Source organism: Drosophila melanogaster, chromosome 2L (assembly GCF_000001215.4).
Source record: "Drosophila melanogaster chromosome 2L".
Taxonomy (NCBI): Eukaryota; Metazoa; Arthropoda; class Insecta; order Diptera; family Drosophilidae; genus Drosophila; species Drosophila melanogaster.
The window spans coordinates 11,855,650-11,873,033 of record NT_033779.5 but is presented as its reverse complement, the minus strand read 5'-3'; the positions used below and the strand labels follow the sequence as shown (position 1 = coordinate 11,873,033).

Genomic DNA, 17,384 nt, shown 5'->3' with positions numbered 1-17,384 from the left:
CACACGCACGCCACAAAAAGATACCGAGATACAAAAGTATCTAGCACGTTTTCAGCATTTCGCCTACGTCACGCCACCAAAAGCAGACTTGGCCTATGTATATACGAATAATATCGTATATATATATATAGATATTGTTAATTGCCCGCAGCAATTGTCGCCCCCGAAAATTGGCACAGTGGTCGGTACATGAAATCGATCCCACTGTGCGGTGATCACATCTATCATTTGTTGTTTGGATAAAACTCTAGGCGATTGGGAAATACTCTAATAACTTCGTGGGAGCAAATTAATATGAACTATATCTGTGTAAATGCCAAAATTATATATTTGCTTCTGAAAAAATCAAACGGGCTTACAGATTTTGTATCCAATATTTTAACAAAAACATTTAAATGAATGCAGGAAAAAACTCGTCAATAACCTAATTATAAAAACCTGTTACACTTCATTTAATTTATTCATTTTCACGACCTATGAAAAACATTTTTCCCTTATTCATTTTCCCGTTGTCGGAGTTTTTTACGATAAACTTTAATTTCTATGCGCTACATTATTATCATGTAAACTTTAAATATTCATATAATGATATCTGCTTCTCCAATTTTCAAAATTTCATAGGGCATTTAAAATACATTGTTAGATATCTAAAAAACGTATACAATGAAATGCATTTATATTATAATAATAGCATTTATAATATAATAGTTAACCATTTTTAGACAGCCCTAATTCAGTTAATCGCATTTTTTCTATCGGTAAACTGCATGAAGCATTAAAGGAATTGCACGAAAACTTCTAAATAAGTTCTATAAATTAAAAATGTATTTTATCTTTAGAAAAACAATTTCATACACTTTGAGTTTTTGCAAAAACACACTTCTTTCTCCTCCACTTAGCCGCCAAAATTGTAATTACTGCCATTGCATTTGCAAAAATTTGCAATGAGAGAACGCTCTCTGAATAGCTATGCCACAGGTCTCGGATACTTGTCATTCTGGTTAGTTTGCCATTGTCGATGTCTATTTCTAATTTGGACTATTGTTAGACATGGTCAAGATCCAGTCCAGCAGCTGCGAGATGCGGCAGACGAAAAAAAAAATGAGAAAATAAGTCGCGTCGAGGTTTTAGAGTGTCTTGAAGTGCACAGCCGGTCGAGTGTTTGCTTTGGGCCAACATACCAAGTTGGCCAGCTAATTGCGCCCATGCCCAGGGGATCAATTAGAGCCACAGCCAGGTAGTGCACTCGTAATTCGGATAGGCCTAAAAATGGTCGACAAGAAATCAAAAACTTTGCTATTGGAATGCAATTCAAACAGCGCGTGTACATTGCTCGATTTCGGTTACCCTTTTAAGCGGCGACAGGCACTTGAGAAATGCCAAAAATGTTTGACCTACATTCGGCGAGAAATTAATACAAACAGTTATGATACTAAAAAACAAAAAGGCTGAGCCGAACAAAAAGGCAAGCAGAGAAAATCTCATTAAATTTCATGCAGCATTCGACGCAGATACAGCGATACAAAATGTTACAAGACAACCGAAGATATTGAAGCGTCCCATCAATTTTCACTGCGCATCAGGCGGCGAACTTGTTTCGGGCTTACACGCAACGTTGCCAAAAACTACATGGCCAAAACGACGGAGGGGCCGGAGGATAAGAGCTGGCCACTCAGGACAGCGAGACAGGCAATTTAATTAAAGGCATTTATGCTTTTTACTGCCAGCTGCGGTTGACTCTTCAATTTCTGTATTTCATGGGACATTGCAGGGTAACAGAGTATATAGAGAGTTCATATTTCGTGCTCACCAATAACATTTGTTATGTCCTTAAAGTATGGGTTAACATTACGCTATACATACATTATACAGTTTTCGTATAGTTATTATTTAGACACGTTTTTCTTACTTTATTCAAAGTAAAGTGAATAAGTTCTCAACTAAACTTACTACTTTAAAAATGAAATGAAATGAAATTAAATTTAGAATATAATGGCATCAAACCAGAAACTAAAAGATTTCTTCATCTGATAAATGCTATCATCTTTAATGGGTATCCCCACGTCGAGTTTATGCTCCACTTCCTTCCAGTTCACCGACCACCTCATATTCCAATTGCCTTTTGTCATCGTATCTGCATTGTCCACTTGCCATCTTCACGTTGCTCGCGATGATCACAAGTGCAGAGTTCCGAGCCAAAAACGGGTTTTAATCTGGCCAAAAGAGGCAACGGGATGGACCACTCACTGGGCGCTTTTCTGGAACTGTCTTAACTGCCATAAATGATGTTAACGATGCCCTTTGGGTGTTAATTACGAATACGATTTAATCTGGACAATCGAGTGTCATTAAGTGCAGCGCAAATGATCTGCAGCTATGTGCTAATTAAAGCGACAGACCTTGAATAATCGGGCATTTTTTTCCATTTAAAGGGTATAGCAAAAAATAAAACGAGTATAAAGATGCGTAATAAATGCACATTAATTCAATTAGCCTGTCATAATGTTTTCGGTTTTAAACGAATAAACAAGCGAAGATAAATAATGAAAAAAGTAGATTTGTGGTTCTTGTTTATAGATAAATTTAGATGTCAGCGAGCGACCTTAGAAAAGTTCATAACAAAAAACTCTGACGCCACAAAAAAAGGGGAAGAGCTTTCCGAAAATGTTCTCAAAATATTTAATGTGCGGCTTTTCTTTCTGCTGACTTTTCCTCCTTCAGTTTCTCGCACTCTTTTTCGTTCTTTTTTTTTCAAATTTTGGCGTGTTTGCTTGGCGGCGTGGAAATGCCGACGCTTTTGTTTTGTTATTTTCCTTCATTGTTTAGCATTGTTTTCGCTGCCTTTGTTTTGTTTTTTTTTTCTACGCTTTTCTTTTTTGGATTGGTGAGAAGTGAGGCGGAAAAACGTCTGCTATAAAAATTAAACGCCGTTTCGAGCCTTTTGATTGACTGACAGCAAGTTTTGAAAATGTTGGGCAGGTGTCAACCAAATCTGATAACGCATCAAATTATTGTTCTGACTGATAAAATTATATTGTTTATGTTATAAGGGAAATGTAAAACTTTTGTAAAGGAAACCAATTGAAATACATTTTATGCAGATATACAAATAATAAGGAATATAAGAAAGCTTTGTTTAAAAAGGTTGTACAGAAAGAGCATTTTTCGTAATGCCTGAAATTTAGTCAGTAGAAAACTTTACCAGTAAAGAGATAAGTATTCCAACAACCAAAAATGAAAGAAAAAGTGAGAGTAAACTTCTTACTTGGATCCAACCACTTGGACTTGGAGTTTCCTTGCTAATCGGGAGATCTGCTGCTGACTCAATATATTAAGAATACTGTCATTGTCTAATTCTCACCCACTCTCGACTTATCGAGTAGATAACGGTCGCTCCCACTGGCCAAGTTAAGTGACTTAAGTGCCGTCAAGCTTGCTTCTTTTTTTTTTTTTTGTTTAAGCTTTTACGGCGTCGGCTTTGCGCTTCTTTGGTTTTTGTTTCCGACGCCCTCGTTCTGTGGGGATTTCTTGTGTGTGTGTTTTTATCTAATCAATAATCGCAAGAAATGTCCGAATAGCAAACGTGTAAAACCGTTGGGGACCACGACAAGACAAGGACGTGCTTGAAAAAAAAAAAAAAAATGGAAAAATCAAACGCTAAGGCCAAAGAGCAGACAACATTGACTTCGTTGTGTGTGAAAAACTTTTAAGCAAACAATTGTTGGGCGGGCCTAATAAAATCAACACACACAAGCGTAGGTCAGCACACACAGCTTCATCGGCACTTAAGTACACACACACACACACACACACTGGTGCACTCGTGCTGACGATAATGGAATATTGGCGAAATTGATGAAGTTATTTTGCCGCCATTGTTGCCGCTTTTCGTAGCATACTTCGCAGCGCTTTCGTTGCAACGAAATTCGATCCGCAGAGGCAGAGGCGTTGCCTTAATGGTCCTGGCGACGCTCAGCACACACCGACACGTGCCAATCGCCGCCTGCCAACGCCTAGCTGTATGCAACGATATTCCGATCCGTCGGGCACACACACATATATACGCGAACCAATACATAGCCACCCCAACCACTGCGGCCATTTGACGGCTTGCACTTAATGGCATAATGAATTTATGGCGGCTAGCCTAATTATTCCAGCGAGAGTGGATGGGGAGAAAGATAGAAGTGTGGCAGAGACAACAACTAAAGAGCTTATAAAGCGGGGGGAAATTCGGTTCAAATAAAATCTGGATTATAAAGTACTTATACCAAATTAAAGAAAATTCTCAGTTAATTGGTAATGAAAATAATGTTAATATAATAATAACAATTCTAGCTGAACTTTTATTAATACAACTAATAGCAGGATTCGAATTCGCACAAATGACATATGCCCAAAAGATTCTCTCATTAATTAAAACTAAATATTTTCCCAGTCATCATTGCATGACAAACTTCTCACATGAATAATTACAGACGCTTGAGGGCCTATAAATTTCTCTCATTTGAATTCATCTCCAATTAGGCGTGAGGCCACACGGCGTATACGTCATTTATGTTGAATATTTATCAAAAGATGACTTCTAGTTTGAGCATCAAACTTTAGGATAACTTTTGATCGTTTAAATTGGTTCCCACACGAAATCATTGCCCTAAAACTCTTACTATTCCCCTGTAGGATACAAACAGCCTGCCAAAAATATCACAACTGGAAAATGGTAAAAGAATGATAGCTGTGGATGTGGATAAACCGAATCCGAAAACTTTTCCTGACAATTTGAAACATTTTGTGAGGTTTTGGGACAAATTCGTATTCATTGCCATTGCGTGTCTGTGTGGTGGGGTATGTTTTGAAGGCCCGGAGAAATGGTTTCACATTTCAGCGCGCCTAGAACTATGCTACATTGTGTATCTGTGTTATTTTGGTTGCCTGCCAGCCGCAGAGGCCGCAGAAAACACAACGCAGTCATTTGTAGTCGAGCAAAAAAAGGTCCTGGAAAATGTCTTTTTACTTGTCGGGTAAATTTGTTTAAATTTTGTTCCTTTTCCCTGTCATACCGCCCTGCTACCCACTCTTTGTTATTTTTTTTTACCGATTTCCAGTTGCGGTTTATTTTGAAAGCCATTTTAATTAGGAAAACTTCGGTTGCCTGGGCCAGCTGTTGTCCTGGGAACTCGGGCAGGTGGAAATCATTGCAGGGGCATTTGAATTGCTAATCAAGTTGTTGATTCATGAAATGTGACGCAGAACTCTCGGCTAAAGAACAACCAAAAAAAAACAAAAAATGTTCTAAGAAGTTTTTAATGATGCTGCACCAAAAAGTTTCTATTCAGTAAAAACAGAAGCAAGTGTAATTTGCTTTTAATTAATGCCGACAAAGCAGTTGAAAGTGGCATGGCCAAACTTGGCCCGCTATGTCTGGCCTGTCAGGATTGGCCCTTGGCCAATTGGGCCATTTCAACTCGGTTCGAGCGAGGCGATAAACATGCCAAAAGCGTCAAAAGTCGGTGCTGCACAAATTGCTCAGGAAGTTGCCTCAGCGAAGGAATCGAAAGGGGTATAAATCTGGGCTGGTAGCAGTAGTTTCTGGCATTTGCAAGTTCCTTTTGCCGTTCCACAATCTCGAAAGCCAAAAAGCTGTGCGAAAATGTTGCATACTTTCCTCGGCTTAGCAAAAGTTTATTGCACCATGCAAATACCAAGGATTTTTTGAGGGCAAGGAACCAGAAGGCAAGCTGAATTTTCCAGGATATACATAATCATAATTGCGATACCTTGCTCTACAACCGAGTAAAGATAGTTTACATTTTTCCTTATTTCCTTGTTGGAAAACCGTTGCCGCGATGCTTAAAAAATGTTAATTGAAAATGTGGGTTAGTATTTGGTCGAAGCAAGCTTGCCATTGGACTATGCAACTAACTATATACTTCATTATTACTTAGAATTTATTTGAAAATTGGTTAAGGGTTAGCTAAAATCTTTTTGTTTCGTATATTTGAACATACTTTTCTATTTTGAGCCGAGCCATTTCTTTTACATGGCATTTCATACATGAACGTATTCCATTATAATCCCCATTTTCCTGACATTGCGTCATTCTAAAGGTACACAAATTTATAGCCACACTTGAGTATGCATTTGATGATGTCACTAATGTTTATTCATCCTTCGTGCGTTCCGAAAAACTCAAAGCCTATGACCTCATAAATCGCATTTAATTGCTTGAATACCTTAACAAATGAATAGATGCTACGCCCGACCCCCTAGCAATTTTGGTTCGCTAATAAACTTGATAAATGACAATGGCCGAAAGAAAAACCTCCCGGCGCCATTTTGAATTTCACACCATTACATGTGAGAAAATTGTTCAAATCGTTGTTGTTGCGTGCCCGAAAAGATTTGAGAAATGGCGCATCATTTGGAACGGAACAGGCCAAGTGGTGTCGAGTGCCAGGACTCCCAAAGTGATTCGCCGAATCATCCACAGAGTGGTGAAGGCACTCGAGGTGGCAAGCGGATGGGCATGTTTATTTACCCAAAAAGTCACAACTTTGTGTGTATGGCAAATACAAATAAGCAAACATCAAAACGAAAATTGCACAAATATAACCGGGTAGGGGTAAAATTGGGAATGAGCAGTAGGCTATCTGAAAATGTTGATTTCTGTTTATGATGTAAGACATTTAACTACCCCTATTCAACTCTTTTTTTAACCAAATCAGAAAGCATCCTTTTTATGTGCACATAAATGATGTTTATAAACATTTGTAAATATCTTAACAAATTAAATATTGACTAGACAAAATTCTTTAAAGAAAAACGTATCCAACAATCTAAATTTTTAAATACATATTCCAATTTTATAAATATACAAAATATTGCATTCTAAGAGCCTATTTAATCCAAGTGTTCTCAGTCAGGCAGAAAATACAAGTTGCATTTTTAAAATGCGAGTATATCCATTCGATCTTCCCAATTTTTGCCATTTCCCGCTTGAGTGAAGCAAATTTGGCCAAGAATACGATTTTCGTCCAAACGTATGTACGCTGACGGAGCAACTTTTATGGCCAAAACAGTTAGGAGACTTTGTTGGGGTTCGTGGCCAAAGTTGGTTGGCCATTTCGGCACTAATCGAAAGTTCCTTTCTTTTCAGATGGCCAAATGAAGTGTTTGCATTTAACGGCCCAGGCAACAATAGTGACTGGGTGGTATGTGGGTGTGTAGGGGGTTTTAGGGGCATTATGCAAAAACTGTTGCAAAAAGTTTGCACTTCGAAGTGAAGAACCGGAGAACGTGCCACAAAAACAGCAACAATGACGTGGCCGCCTTGATTTGTTTTGAACCACACTCGGATTCAATGAGTTGCACAAGAACCGAGCAAAACTTCCAGACAATCAACGTTGGGTGATGTTAGGTGGGTGGTGTAGTGCAGTGGTTCAGTGGTACGGTGGGTGGTGCTTTGGGTGGCCACAGCAACAGCTGCAAGTGTAAACAGAATGAGGTCAGTTCTTGTGTTGCATGTTGCTCGGGCATTAGGGTAAACTGTTGATAGACGTTGGACGACGACTAATCACCAACTGCAGACCGGCAGATAGGGATAGATAGGTTTTCTGGTCGAGAGGACGTGGTCCGTATGCAAATGAAGCAACATTAATGACTTTAAAAGCTGCCCGCCGGACTCTCAGAATAGGTTGTAGTGTACAATATAGTGCACCATGCCAACTGTACAAAAAAGTGTTTACTTTTTTATAGCACTTTTTACTTAGTTTTGTAGCAAAACAATCTTAAGGTGCTACAAGGTGCGGTGGGAAATTTAGTAATAATTCTTAATTTGTAGTTAAACGGTGAAATAAAAGTAGGAAGAATCTGAAAGAAACAGTATTGCAATCTCTTGTTTAACCTTAAACGTTTAATGCAAAACAGCGGCAGTTTAAAACTTGGCAAAAAGGCTCAAGATTTATTGCACCTTATCCGACGACTTAAACTTTTCCCTACGGACGGGGGCAATCCTTCTGCAAACTGACGACCCCATCCCCATCTTTCTTTTCTTCACTGCGTATGCCATAAATAATAAATACGTGGCACATTGCCACCCCAAGTGTAACTTTTCTGCAGTGCGTTGTGAGGTGCCTTTGTGGTTTTGCTCGGTGCCAGAGCCCAGGGCGAGCTCCTCTCAACCTTCCATTTAATTGACAATTGTCTGCAGCTGAGCAGGAATAGGGCCATAAAACATTGGCAAAGTCAACAGTGTGAAAAAAGTATCCAAGAAAAAGGAAATGTACGAGAAGAGCCTCGGGAAAAGTTTTGTGAAACAGGTCTCTGGAGCCCACGAAACATTTCTATTTGTCGCCCTGCCAAGTACATAAAGCAAAGCTAAAATGTAAGCACCATAAACGCATCTGAAGGCTACTGCTCCCCTGCCACGCCCCCTTTCTACATCGGCACTTCCTTACGTCCTTTTTTGCGCACATATTTTTTGACAATTTATTTATGCGTTTAATAACGACATCATCAGCATGTAAGCGAGCGCACGCATAAAGGACTCGCACATATACATATATACTAACATTTACATGTATGATGTGTCGGAGGGGCGGGAAAAAAGGGGGGTAGCAATAAAAATGTCGCTGATTTGACAATGTTCTTTATGTTCAGAAAGTCGCTCGAAAGGCTTTCAACGCCACAATTTCTCCCCCATCCGCCTGTGAAAGGTGGCTCAACTCATTATGCAGTAATTTAAAATGACTTGGAACTTTCCGAAGGTGGGGAACAACCTTGGGTTTCACTTAAAGGGTTAAACAAATGCTTCCTGTTCCCCCAATAAATATTTAATTTTTTCCATTAGCAGTGAAATCAGAGCTTAGCCTACCGTATAATGAACGATATTATAAAACATTTTAAACAGTTAATATTTTTGTATCATTTATAATATCATTGTATCAATATAACGTATTAAATATATATATTATATTTATATTTCTTTAAATCTTAATCAATGAATACATTTATATATTTTTCACTGCGCTAATCCTACCTGTTCGCTTGCTCAGTTAAATCCATTCAGAATGCTAATGAACATTTTTTATTGATTACGCCGATAAGCTCCCTATTTGAAATAAACAATTCGTGCCCCAAAGAAACCGAAAGGCAATTGTTGCATGAAGTTCCGCATGGTTGATTGCCAATCTGTGGCAATTATTTTCTGCCGGGAAAAAAGCCAACTCCCCTATTATCGTTTTCGCATTGTTTATGCGTCAATGGGAAAACGAGTAAACAAACATGGCTATAAATAAGCGGCTAATAAGGATAATTGCCTGCTTTACAAATTGTCGCAAAATAGGGTGGCGGGAAGGGAAAAGAGGAAAAGGACTCAAGACAGCGATACGAAACCACAAACACACAGATAAGGAGCAGCACATCTACAAGTCAAAATAGTAATAAATTGCTGGAGAAAATTGCGTGGTGCGGCGGGAGAAAAAGCCCAGTCGCGAAACCGGAACATATGGACAAGGATGCCGAGGAGGTCCTTTGAATTTTATGTGTGTGTGCAAAAAGAGCGGGACGAAGTGGGGTAGCCGAGGACAGACATCCTTATTTATGGTCGTGCGGTGCGGCAAATTAATAATGCGACTTTTCTCATTTGTTTGCCGTTTCGTCTCTGGCTTTCGTTCTTCTATGTAAATGGGACTTTGTGGCAGGAACTGCATTTAACCCACAGCTGGGAGTCCTGTTCGTCTGTATGTGCTTGTGTGTGTGTGTGTGTGTATAAATAACAAAAAACAAAAGCAATTTGCAATGTAAATGCTGATGATAATGTGGTTCCCGAAGCCAATAACGACGATGATGAGGTGGACAAAGTCAAGTAAGCCTGTCTGGCTTCCTTTTTACACATTTGACCTCATGTGGCACCGAAGTTTGCCTTTTTCCTTTGCCCCAAAATGCTAATGAGCCGAGTCAAGACATTACCACTCTATCTCTCCTCTCTGTGTATATTTCCCATGACTTCTCCTCCAAAGTTTTGCCCCTTCGGGCAGTTGAAAAATTTATTGCACACTTCCTGTCGCTCGGTTTGCTGTTACTGCTCCCCTTCAATTACATGCAATTCCTTCTGGCTTTTTATGGCATCCCGCATCGATCCGTCGCAGAATGTGGTGTGTGATTAACGGGTGCAATACGCCGAGTCTGTCGTCCTTCGTCCTGACAGGCCGACATACTCCTCGTCTTCAGGCCTGCTGTCCTGCGCAACATTCTTGGCCCCAACTATCGCACTTTAACTCATCTTTTATTTACACCACTGCCGAGACAAACCCGCCACGGCGACGCATTGGCGCAAACCCCCTCCCCCTAACCGAACATGGGGGAAAATTACACCAACAAACAAAAGGAACGGGTCATGTCAAGGGGCCACACCAACAACATCACCAAATTACAACAATTAAAACAGGGGGAAACCGTAGCGAAGGCCCTAGTATATAGAAACATACGTACTCGTTTATATGCGCAAATGACAAGGGCGACAATGCAGCTCCATTAAATATACACTGATCGAAAGATGTAAATTTTCATTAAAATTCTATAATCAGTCTACAGTTTAAATGATCTTAAAGTGCCCCTAATCAACGCATATTGAAAAATGTATGTTCTGTATTTTAAGCATCACCAATTAAAATGGCATGCTGTAAACCACAAAAATATTGTTTGAACAGAAACAAAGAACCACATTCACTAAAGCGCATAAAAAACGAAGTGCATTCAATAAATGAACATTTTCATTTTCTAAAATTGCCAATTTTAATTGGCTGTCTTGGAAATTGCATAGCATTATTTATCGGAGATTCCTGTTGGTTTTGTGTTATTGTGTACGACTTTCAATGCGGTTTTTCCTTTTCCATCTGAATTGTGTATGCGCTTTTAATTATTGCCATGAGATGGTATTGTCGCTTCACTTTTATTATTCTGTTATTTGCAATGTTTTCCTTCGAACATCAGCCCTCATGAGGGACACGCCCCGCCTTAAGTTGGCTTCAACGCCCACATTAACAACATTGCCACATTGCGTCCTGGCAAGTGACAGCTTTTAATTAAATAATTGACTATGTTTCGACTATCTGTGTCGTGTGTGTGTGTGTGCCCAGTTGTTTGGTTCTCATCCAGCTTTCATCTGTCAGATCAGTGAGACAAAAAGGCAAGCTAACAAGATGTGGATGTGGAGCTATCCAGATAGACGTGTTTATGATGCTGGCTAGAACGAATGACAGACGCGAGTTCATTGAAACTTTTCGACTGCTTTCTGACTTTTGTTAGCCATCAGAGGAACATATAAGTAGATATACTATAATAAATGGTTTTAGTTATGCGGGTCGCTAAACTTTGCTCCCAAAAAACCAATAATAAATGTGGGCGGTGCTAGATAAATGGCCAAGACCCTCGCTGGCCAATGAGTATCAATTTTAAATTTATTCCATAAAAGGAGTTCTCTGAACTCCAAATGTCTCTATTCAGGGGTTATCCAACCCCTCGAACCGCAGAGAGATAAGACGGATTTCGCAATTTATGATGCCACAAACGAAATTTGCAACGCAAAATGTTCTCCGCCCGGTCATAATATCTTTCTGTTCGTTGCCCAGAGCATTGGCATTGATTTCAGGCGAACATCTTTCGTTAATTGAGTCGTAAATGCGGTGTTATTGATACCTCATTAGGCAGGCTGATAAACGCGGCGTATGCGCAATATTCCAGCGCCTTAAAGCGACTTTAAGTCGAGTGTTTTGGGCCTGCTTATGTAAGTCCTGTCAGCTGCTCCTGACATTTGCCTCTCGATTCTCCACCACTCAGTCAAGTGGACGCCCTGTGGCATCAGCAGTAGCAGCAACAACAATAATCTCGACCACAAAGCAAGAGGACAAAGGACCAAAAGGCTGGCAATTGGGTTTTCGTTCAATGCGGGCATTCTCGGGCAACAACAAAAACAATTTTATATATGTACATAAAAGCTTAATTAAAATTTTATGATTATCATTTGGAATTCATCTGCTTACCTTGCAGGGGTTAGAGTTTAATAAGGGAAAACAATCTCGGAACACTTCAGTTTTGTTTGATAATTAAAGTTGGCAGACAACAGCAAAGCAGTTGTTTTTTATTGAACATTTTTATAACAAGCTAACGCTATAAATATATATTTCATTAAACCACAAAAGCTGTATGATTAAAGTTATGGTCTGTACAGCTATAGTTAGACGAAATTGTCTCTAATTACAACCAAACTAAAATATATTAATTAAATGTAAAATACTCTTAGTCTCTATGAATATCTGCGCGCTTATTAAGTGAAAGCTCCCATTGGACCCATTTGTTTACGTTTTAATTAGGTGGCTAATGTTGATAAAAGCGCCCTTTCACATTTAGCAAATAATCCTTATTCAGCGGCAACGACCTGCAACATTCCCAAAAGACGGCACGTATTTCAAGTGTCTTTTTAGCCAAGTTAAGTGGAGTGAAGCGCTTGAGCCACGTGCCAAAAGTAGAAAGAGGTTCCACCTTCGTTTCCCCGCGGCCGCATGTTTCCTTAAAAGTGTCGCCATTCCACTTTATTTGCTAAACGTGTCGAGCCAACGACTTGAAAAAATATATATATAGTAATAGGTTCAAAATCAGTATAAATACAAATAAAAAAATATATAAATAGACCACACATGAAGCACCATAACGATTTAAAAGAATTTAAACGTTGTCATCGGTGTTGTGTAAAAACAAATGGTTTTTGGAAGCATAAACTACAATAAAATGGGGAGCAAGCATAAAGAGAGAACCGAAGCCATATGGCAATGATGGATTTTTGATAAATGGACGAGCGTTATGACAAATATGCAAAAAAAAATCCCATGACAAACTGACCAACCAAAGAGCCATGCGAAAGGCGATAAAATCCGAATCAAATAACGCCAAACAATGTCAGTCAAAACAAGTGGAGTGGCGGGGCAAATTGAGGGGACAGACAGACGTCGAGTGAGCCAAATAATTGACAGTAGCATCGGGAAAAAAAGAGCAATTAGAGCGGGAGCTTTGTACACTGGAAAAAAAAGTAAAAAAAAATGCAGCCGTTCTGCTTTTTTTTCCACAGTGAAATGGCATAAAATATAAAGTGGGCCAACTGAAAATCAACAGCATTGTCATCAGAAATATCCATTATTGTCAGATAAGAATTCATAACGAAAACCGATTCTGTGTTTTTTCCAAACCACACCAATCTATGCAGGCAATACATATATTTAAATTAAAATAAATATGAAACATTTCTTTGTTAAGTAAACTTTCATTTTATATTCTTTTGTGTAATACCACTTTAATTGAGTTATTTGGAATGCACGTCGAGTGCACAACGCTGCGTATGCGTAATATCAGTCACTTTCTATTGTTTTGCCTGATTTCACTTACCCTATTTCATTTTCATTTAAACGTAATTTTAAACAGAAAGACATCATAAAAATCCATTGCAAGAGAACATTGTGAGTTTAAGTGAATTTCAATAGTGAAAATGCATATAAAATTTAATTCAAATACATATTCAACTGGCATAAGTCGACAAGGCAAATTAAATCCCACGGTTTCGTAAAATGCATTTCGAGTCATAAATTAGATCCACCGATATACGTAGAGCGTTCTAATCTAAATCGTTTGAAAATGGGCGATACTTTGGACGAGACGCCGCCAACGCGACGCGACAAACCACAAACATTGAACATTGGCCAGGAGGAGCAGGGATCCGATCCTGCATCCGGCAACACCTCCTCCCCCGTATCCTCAATCGCAATTCCCGCTGCCCGCGTACCACGCCACCGATTGCGTCACGCGGATCGGGATCAGAAACGGGATCACTCGAGCGACGGTCTGGTTTCGAGTGGCGAACTCCGAGACGAATTCATGGGCATCGATGCCCAGCCGCGTCGCGAAAGTCTCAATAGCTGCGAGGTGGGCAGTCCGGGGACCATGTCCTCCAGTCTCGGCAAGGCGGGACGGCTCAACAGTTCCAGGTACCCGTCCGGCGGCGCTGGTGCCATCGGCCTGAGTGTCATGGGCAACCTGGTGGGCACCACCACGCGCAAGTGCGTCCTCACGCTGGACGGGTACTCCTATGTCATAGGTAAGTGGCTGCTGGTCGGATTTAATGCAATTCAAAGCTCCTCTTTTATTAAGTACGTACAATGAAAGGACATAGCAAGGGAAGCTTTGGACGATGGAAGGATAAAAGACAAGTGGTTTGGTGGTATGGGCTAAGAAACAACCGAGGAAAATTAGAAATACTAATACATATTAAAAATAATTACCAACTGCTAACTAGTAACCATTTGAAAAAAACTTTAGGAAAACTATATCTTTTCAAAATTAAAAATGTTAAGGAAGAAATATTTTCTAATAAACCACAACCACTGTGCGGCAGGAGTCACCTTGGGACTTGGTTTCTTTGTTTCCAATCTTTGACCTGACCTTTTCTGAACTCCGTGAACAATAAGGAGAACAAAAGTCTAAGCAGTATCAAAGATCTAGTTTAAATTTCGTGCCACTCACATTTCCTCTTGAAACTCATAAAATAATACTTGGAAGCGAATGTGTGTAACTTATTTTTCTATCATTTCATTGCAGGTAAGTCAATTCAAATGGCAACAAAAAGAGCTTCACAAAAAGCAGCAGATTGAGGGTAATTCTCTGCAGGAAAGGTACGTTCGTGGCTCGGTGCAGCATTAAATTGAAAATGAAATTGAATTTCCAACGAGCTGCGCTATTATAAAAGTTATCTCTTCGCCTCAGCCCCCAAACCCATCTACCCACTCAGCTTACGGGTAGCAACAATTCATTTAGGATTCTTGTTGCCTGTAGCCCGGTTGAGGTAAAAATTTATGTGCAACTTTCTATGCCTTCTGCATATGCCACGCAGATTTCCTGGCCACCAAAAGCTTAGATTCCCAGCCAGTTGCTTACGCACACGGTGGGGAAATTTTTAAAGTCTATGACCAGGCAAACAAGGCTCTGGGCCCCGATCCATTTTGAGTGGCAGCCGTTCTGGCCAACCTGGATAACCGCCTTCTGCTCTGTTGGCCATATGTACGATGTATTTCCGTTTCCTCCGCAGTGCCCCTTTCAACTTGGCTTACATGGTTGCCGGCCAGTTGTGTTTCGGCTAATAAACTGCCCGGGACCACAGTGTAAGCTCAAGAGGGTGTGCTTCCATTTGTGTGTCCATTTCAGATTAAAATTCATGAATTGTATTTCGGAGTAAACGAATTCAGCCGGCACCGGTGGAGTGCATCAGATATTCAGCAAAGTACGCATGCAATTTCGGATTTTCATACCAACCGATGGAAGAAATGAAAAATGTTTTCTCGTTAGATGTGAAAATCCGTAGATAGATGCTATTTGTATTTGAGAATTGGTTATTGCTTTATTCAGTCCTCAAAATTATTGATTTCAAATTTGAATTGTCAGATAATAATTCACTGTCCTGTCTGTGGTATTTAATATTATTAAATACTCTCATTATTGGCCAATAAACTAATTATCCAGATTATTTATTATAGATAACTTCTATACTAAGCCAGTATAATTTATTTATATATATTTTATACATTTTTGTCATACTTTCCTTACCTGTATGCTTTTATCCTCGTATTTAAAATCGCTCCTCTCTTTAAAATTTTTGCGTCTTTTAGCAGAAATAGTCAGCCTAAATTAAGCATTTGCCCATAATACTATTGCCAATTCTTTTAGCCCAAGGTCAGGTTTGTGCCGCACGGCCCCTTTGAGCCTTTGAATGTCCTGGCATGTCCTGGGGTGGCTCGTTTACCCGGTCACGTAGCGGCCACAAATCGTGCGGCGATTTTGAGACAAAGCCGGGCCACGTGGAGTTTGAACCCCACCAGTCCCAAAATGCCACGCCCCCCAATTCCGATTCCGAACCCAAGAACGAAGCCTTCTTTTTGTGCCTTTTTACACAAGTCGCTTGGCGGTCGCCTGTCCTTTTAGCTTTCAATTTATGGGCGCTGCAATATTTCGCAAATATCCGTAGCATATCCTGCGGCGACAGCGCAGACAGCATTGCAATAAATAGTCAAGAGTTTGCCAGGCTGTGTGTGTGTGTATGCATGTATGTATGTGACTGGCTGAGTGTTTGGCTGGAAGTGTCCTTCAATTGACATATTACACTTGTTGTTGTCCTGGTCGCGGCTGTTTTGTCTTTCGCCCTTTTACTGGTTATTGCCGTCGATTTGTTTGGCCGCCCCCTTTCTGGAGGTGGGCGTGTCTGACAGGGAGGAGATGAATGTTTCTGTGGACGGGATTTGTATGGTTCTCGTCTGGCTGAAGGCACCGCTTGGCTGATCAAGCATTCGGCCAACAAGTTCGACCCATAGGCAGCAGCCTAATTGATGTGCCGGAAAACAGCAGATGGTTTCATTCCCTATTTTTAGGTATTTTCTTTACCCAAAAACCCTTGCCTTTGTGAAAAAAGGGTTAAGTGGCTCATTTAGTTTGCGGCTCATTGGTTAATTTCAGAAATTGCCTTTTAAGTAATTAATTGTTACAAGAAAAGATGGAGAAGAAAGGGAAGTCAAATGAAGATCGATTAAGATGACTTTGAGTTTCAAAAGCCGTAAAATGTAACAGAAAATGCTTAAAATATATAATCGGGAATATTATTTGTAATTGTACCCAAAATTTAGGGAATAAATGTGAGCATATTACAAGTTGACTTTGTCATAATAATGTTACCATCATCCAGTGATGGGAAAAAAGAAAACTTTTTTAAAAGAACCACTTACCAATAATTTAACCCCAAATTAAGGTTGGCAGAAAAGAACTTCTCGTCACTTTGGGCAAGGATCCCAGGACTTAACTTCCAATCGTGAGTTATCAGAATCCGTGGCATTCTCTCAGGCGTGGCAATGGAGGAGTGCATAACTGAGATGCCTTGACCTGCCTGAGCTGCGTAGTAGGGCTTTCTGGCCAAAAGCTTTATGGAAATTTAATCAAATTTGCATAAATTCCGCTCGAACACAAAACGCTCAAAAATTCTCCGAATGCTAAGGAATGCGACAAAGGCAAGGAAAGACAGCCAACACATATACTCATATATACGAACATAAAGTTTTATTGTCGTGTAAGGGAGCTTCATTGAATTTTCCTGGGCCAAAGCATACTTTAAAGGATAATATATGCAACTCGCTCTGTCCTTTTGGTGCCCCCCGCGTTTTCTTTTTTCTGCTTTTATGCCAATGGCCTCTCAATTGGCAATCAATTTGCCTTGGTCTCTGTGGGACAACTTTTTCTTTCAAGTGTCAGCGACAGCCATAACAATAAAGGAAAAAAAAAGGCTTAAAATCAATTTTCGT

At 39.8% G+C, this 17,384-nt stretch overlaps 1 protein-coding gene across 8 annotated transcripts in view; it reads left to right on the top strand.

Moving 5' to 3' along the window:
• The window catches only part of Pde1c (Phosphodiesterase 1c), a 114,417-nt gene that overhangs the window by 55,539 nt on the left and 41,494 nt on the right, over positions 1-17,384 (top strand). For 2 of the 8 annotated variants that reach the window (NM_001144345.3, NM_001144347.3), the window contains exon 2: positions 13,474-14,143. The exons of the other annotated variants lie outside the window; for them this stretch is intronic. In NM_001144345.3, the coding sequence (NP_001137817.1) occupies positions 13,684-14,143 (460 nt within the window). In that variant the 5' untranslated portion in view covers positions 13,474-13,683. The remainder of the gene's footprint in view (positions 1-13,473; positions 14,144-17,384) is intronic. 8 annotated transcript variants of the gene reach the window in all.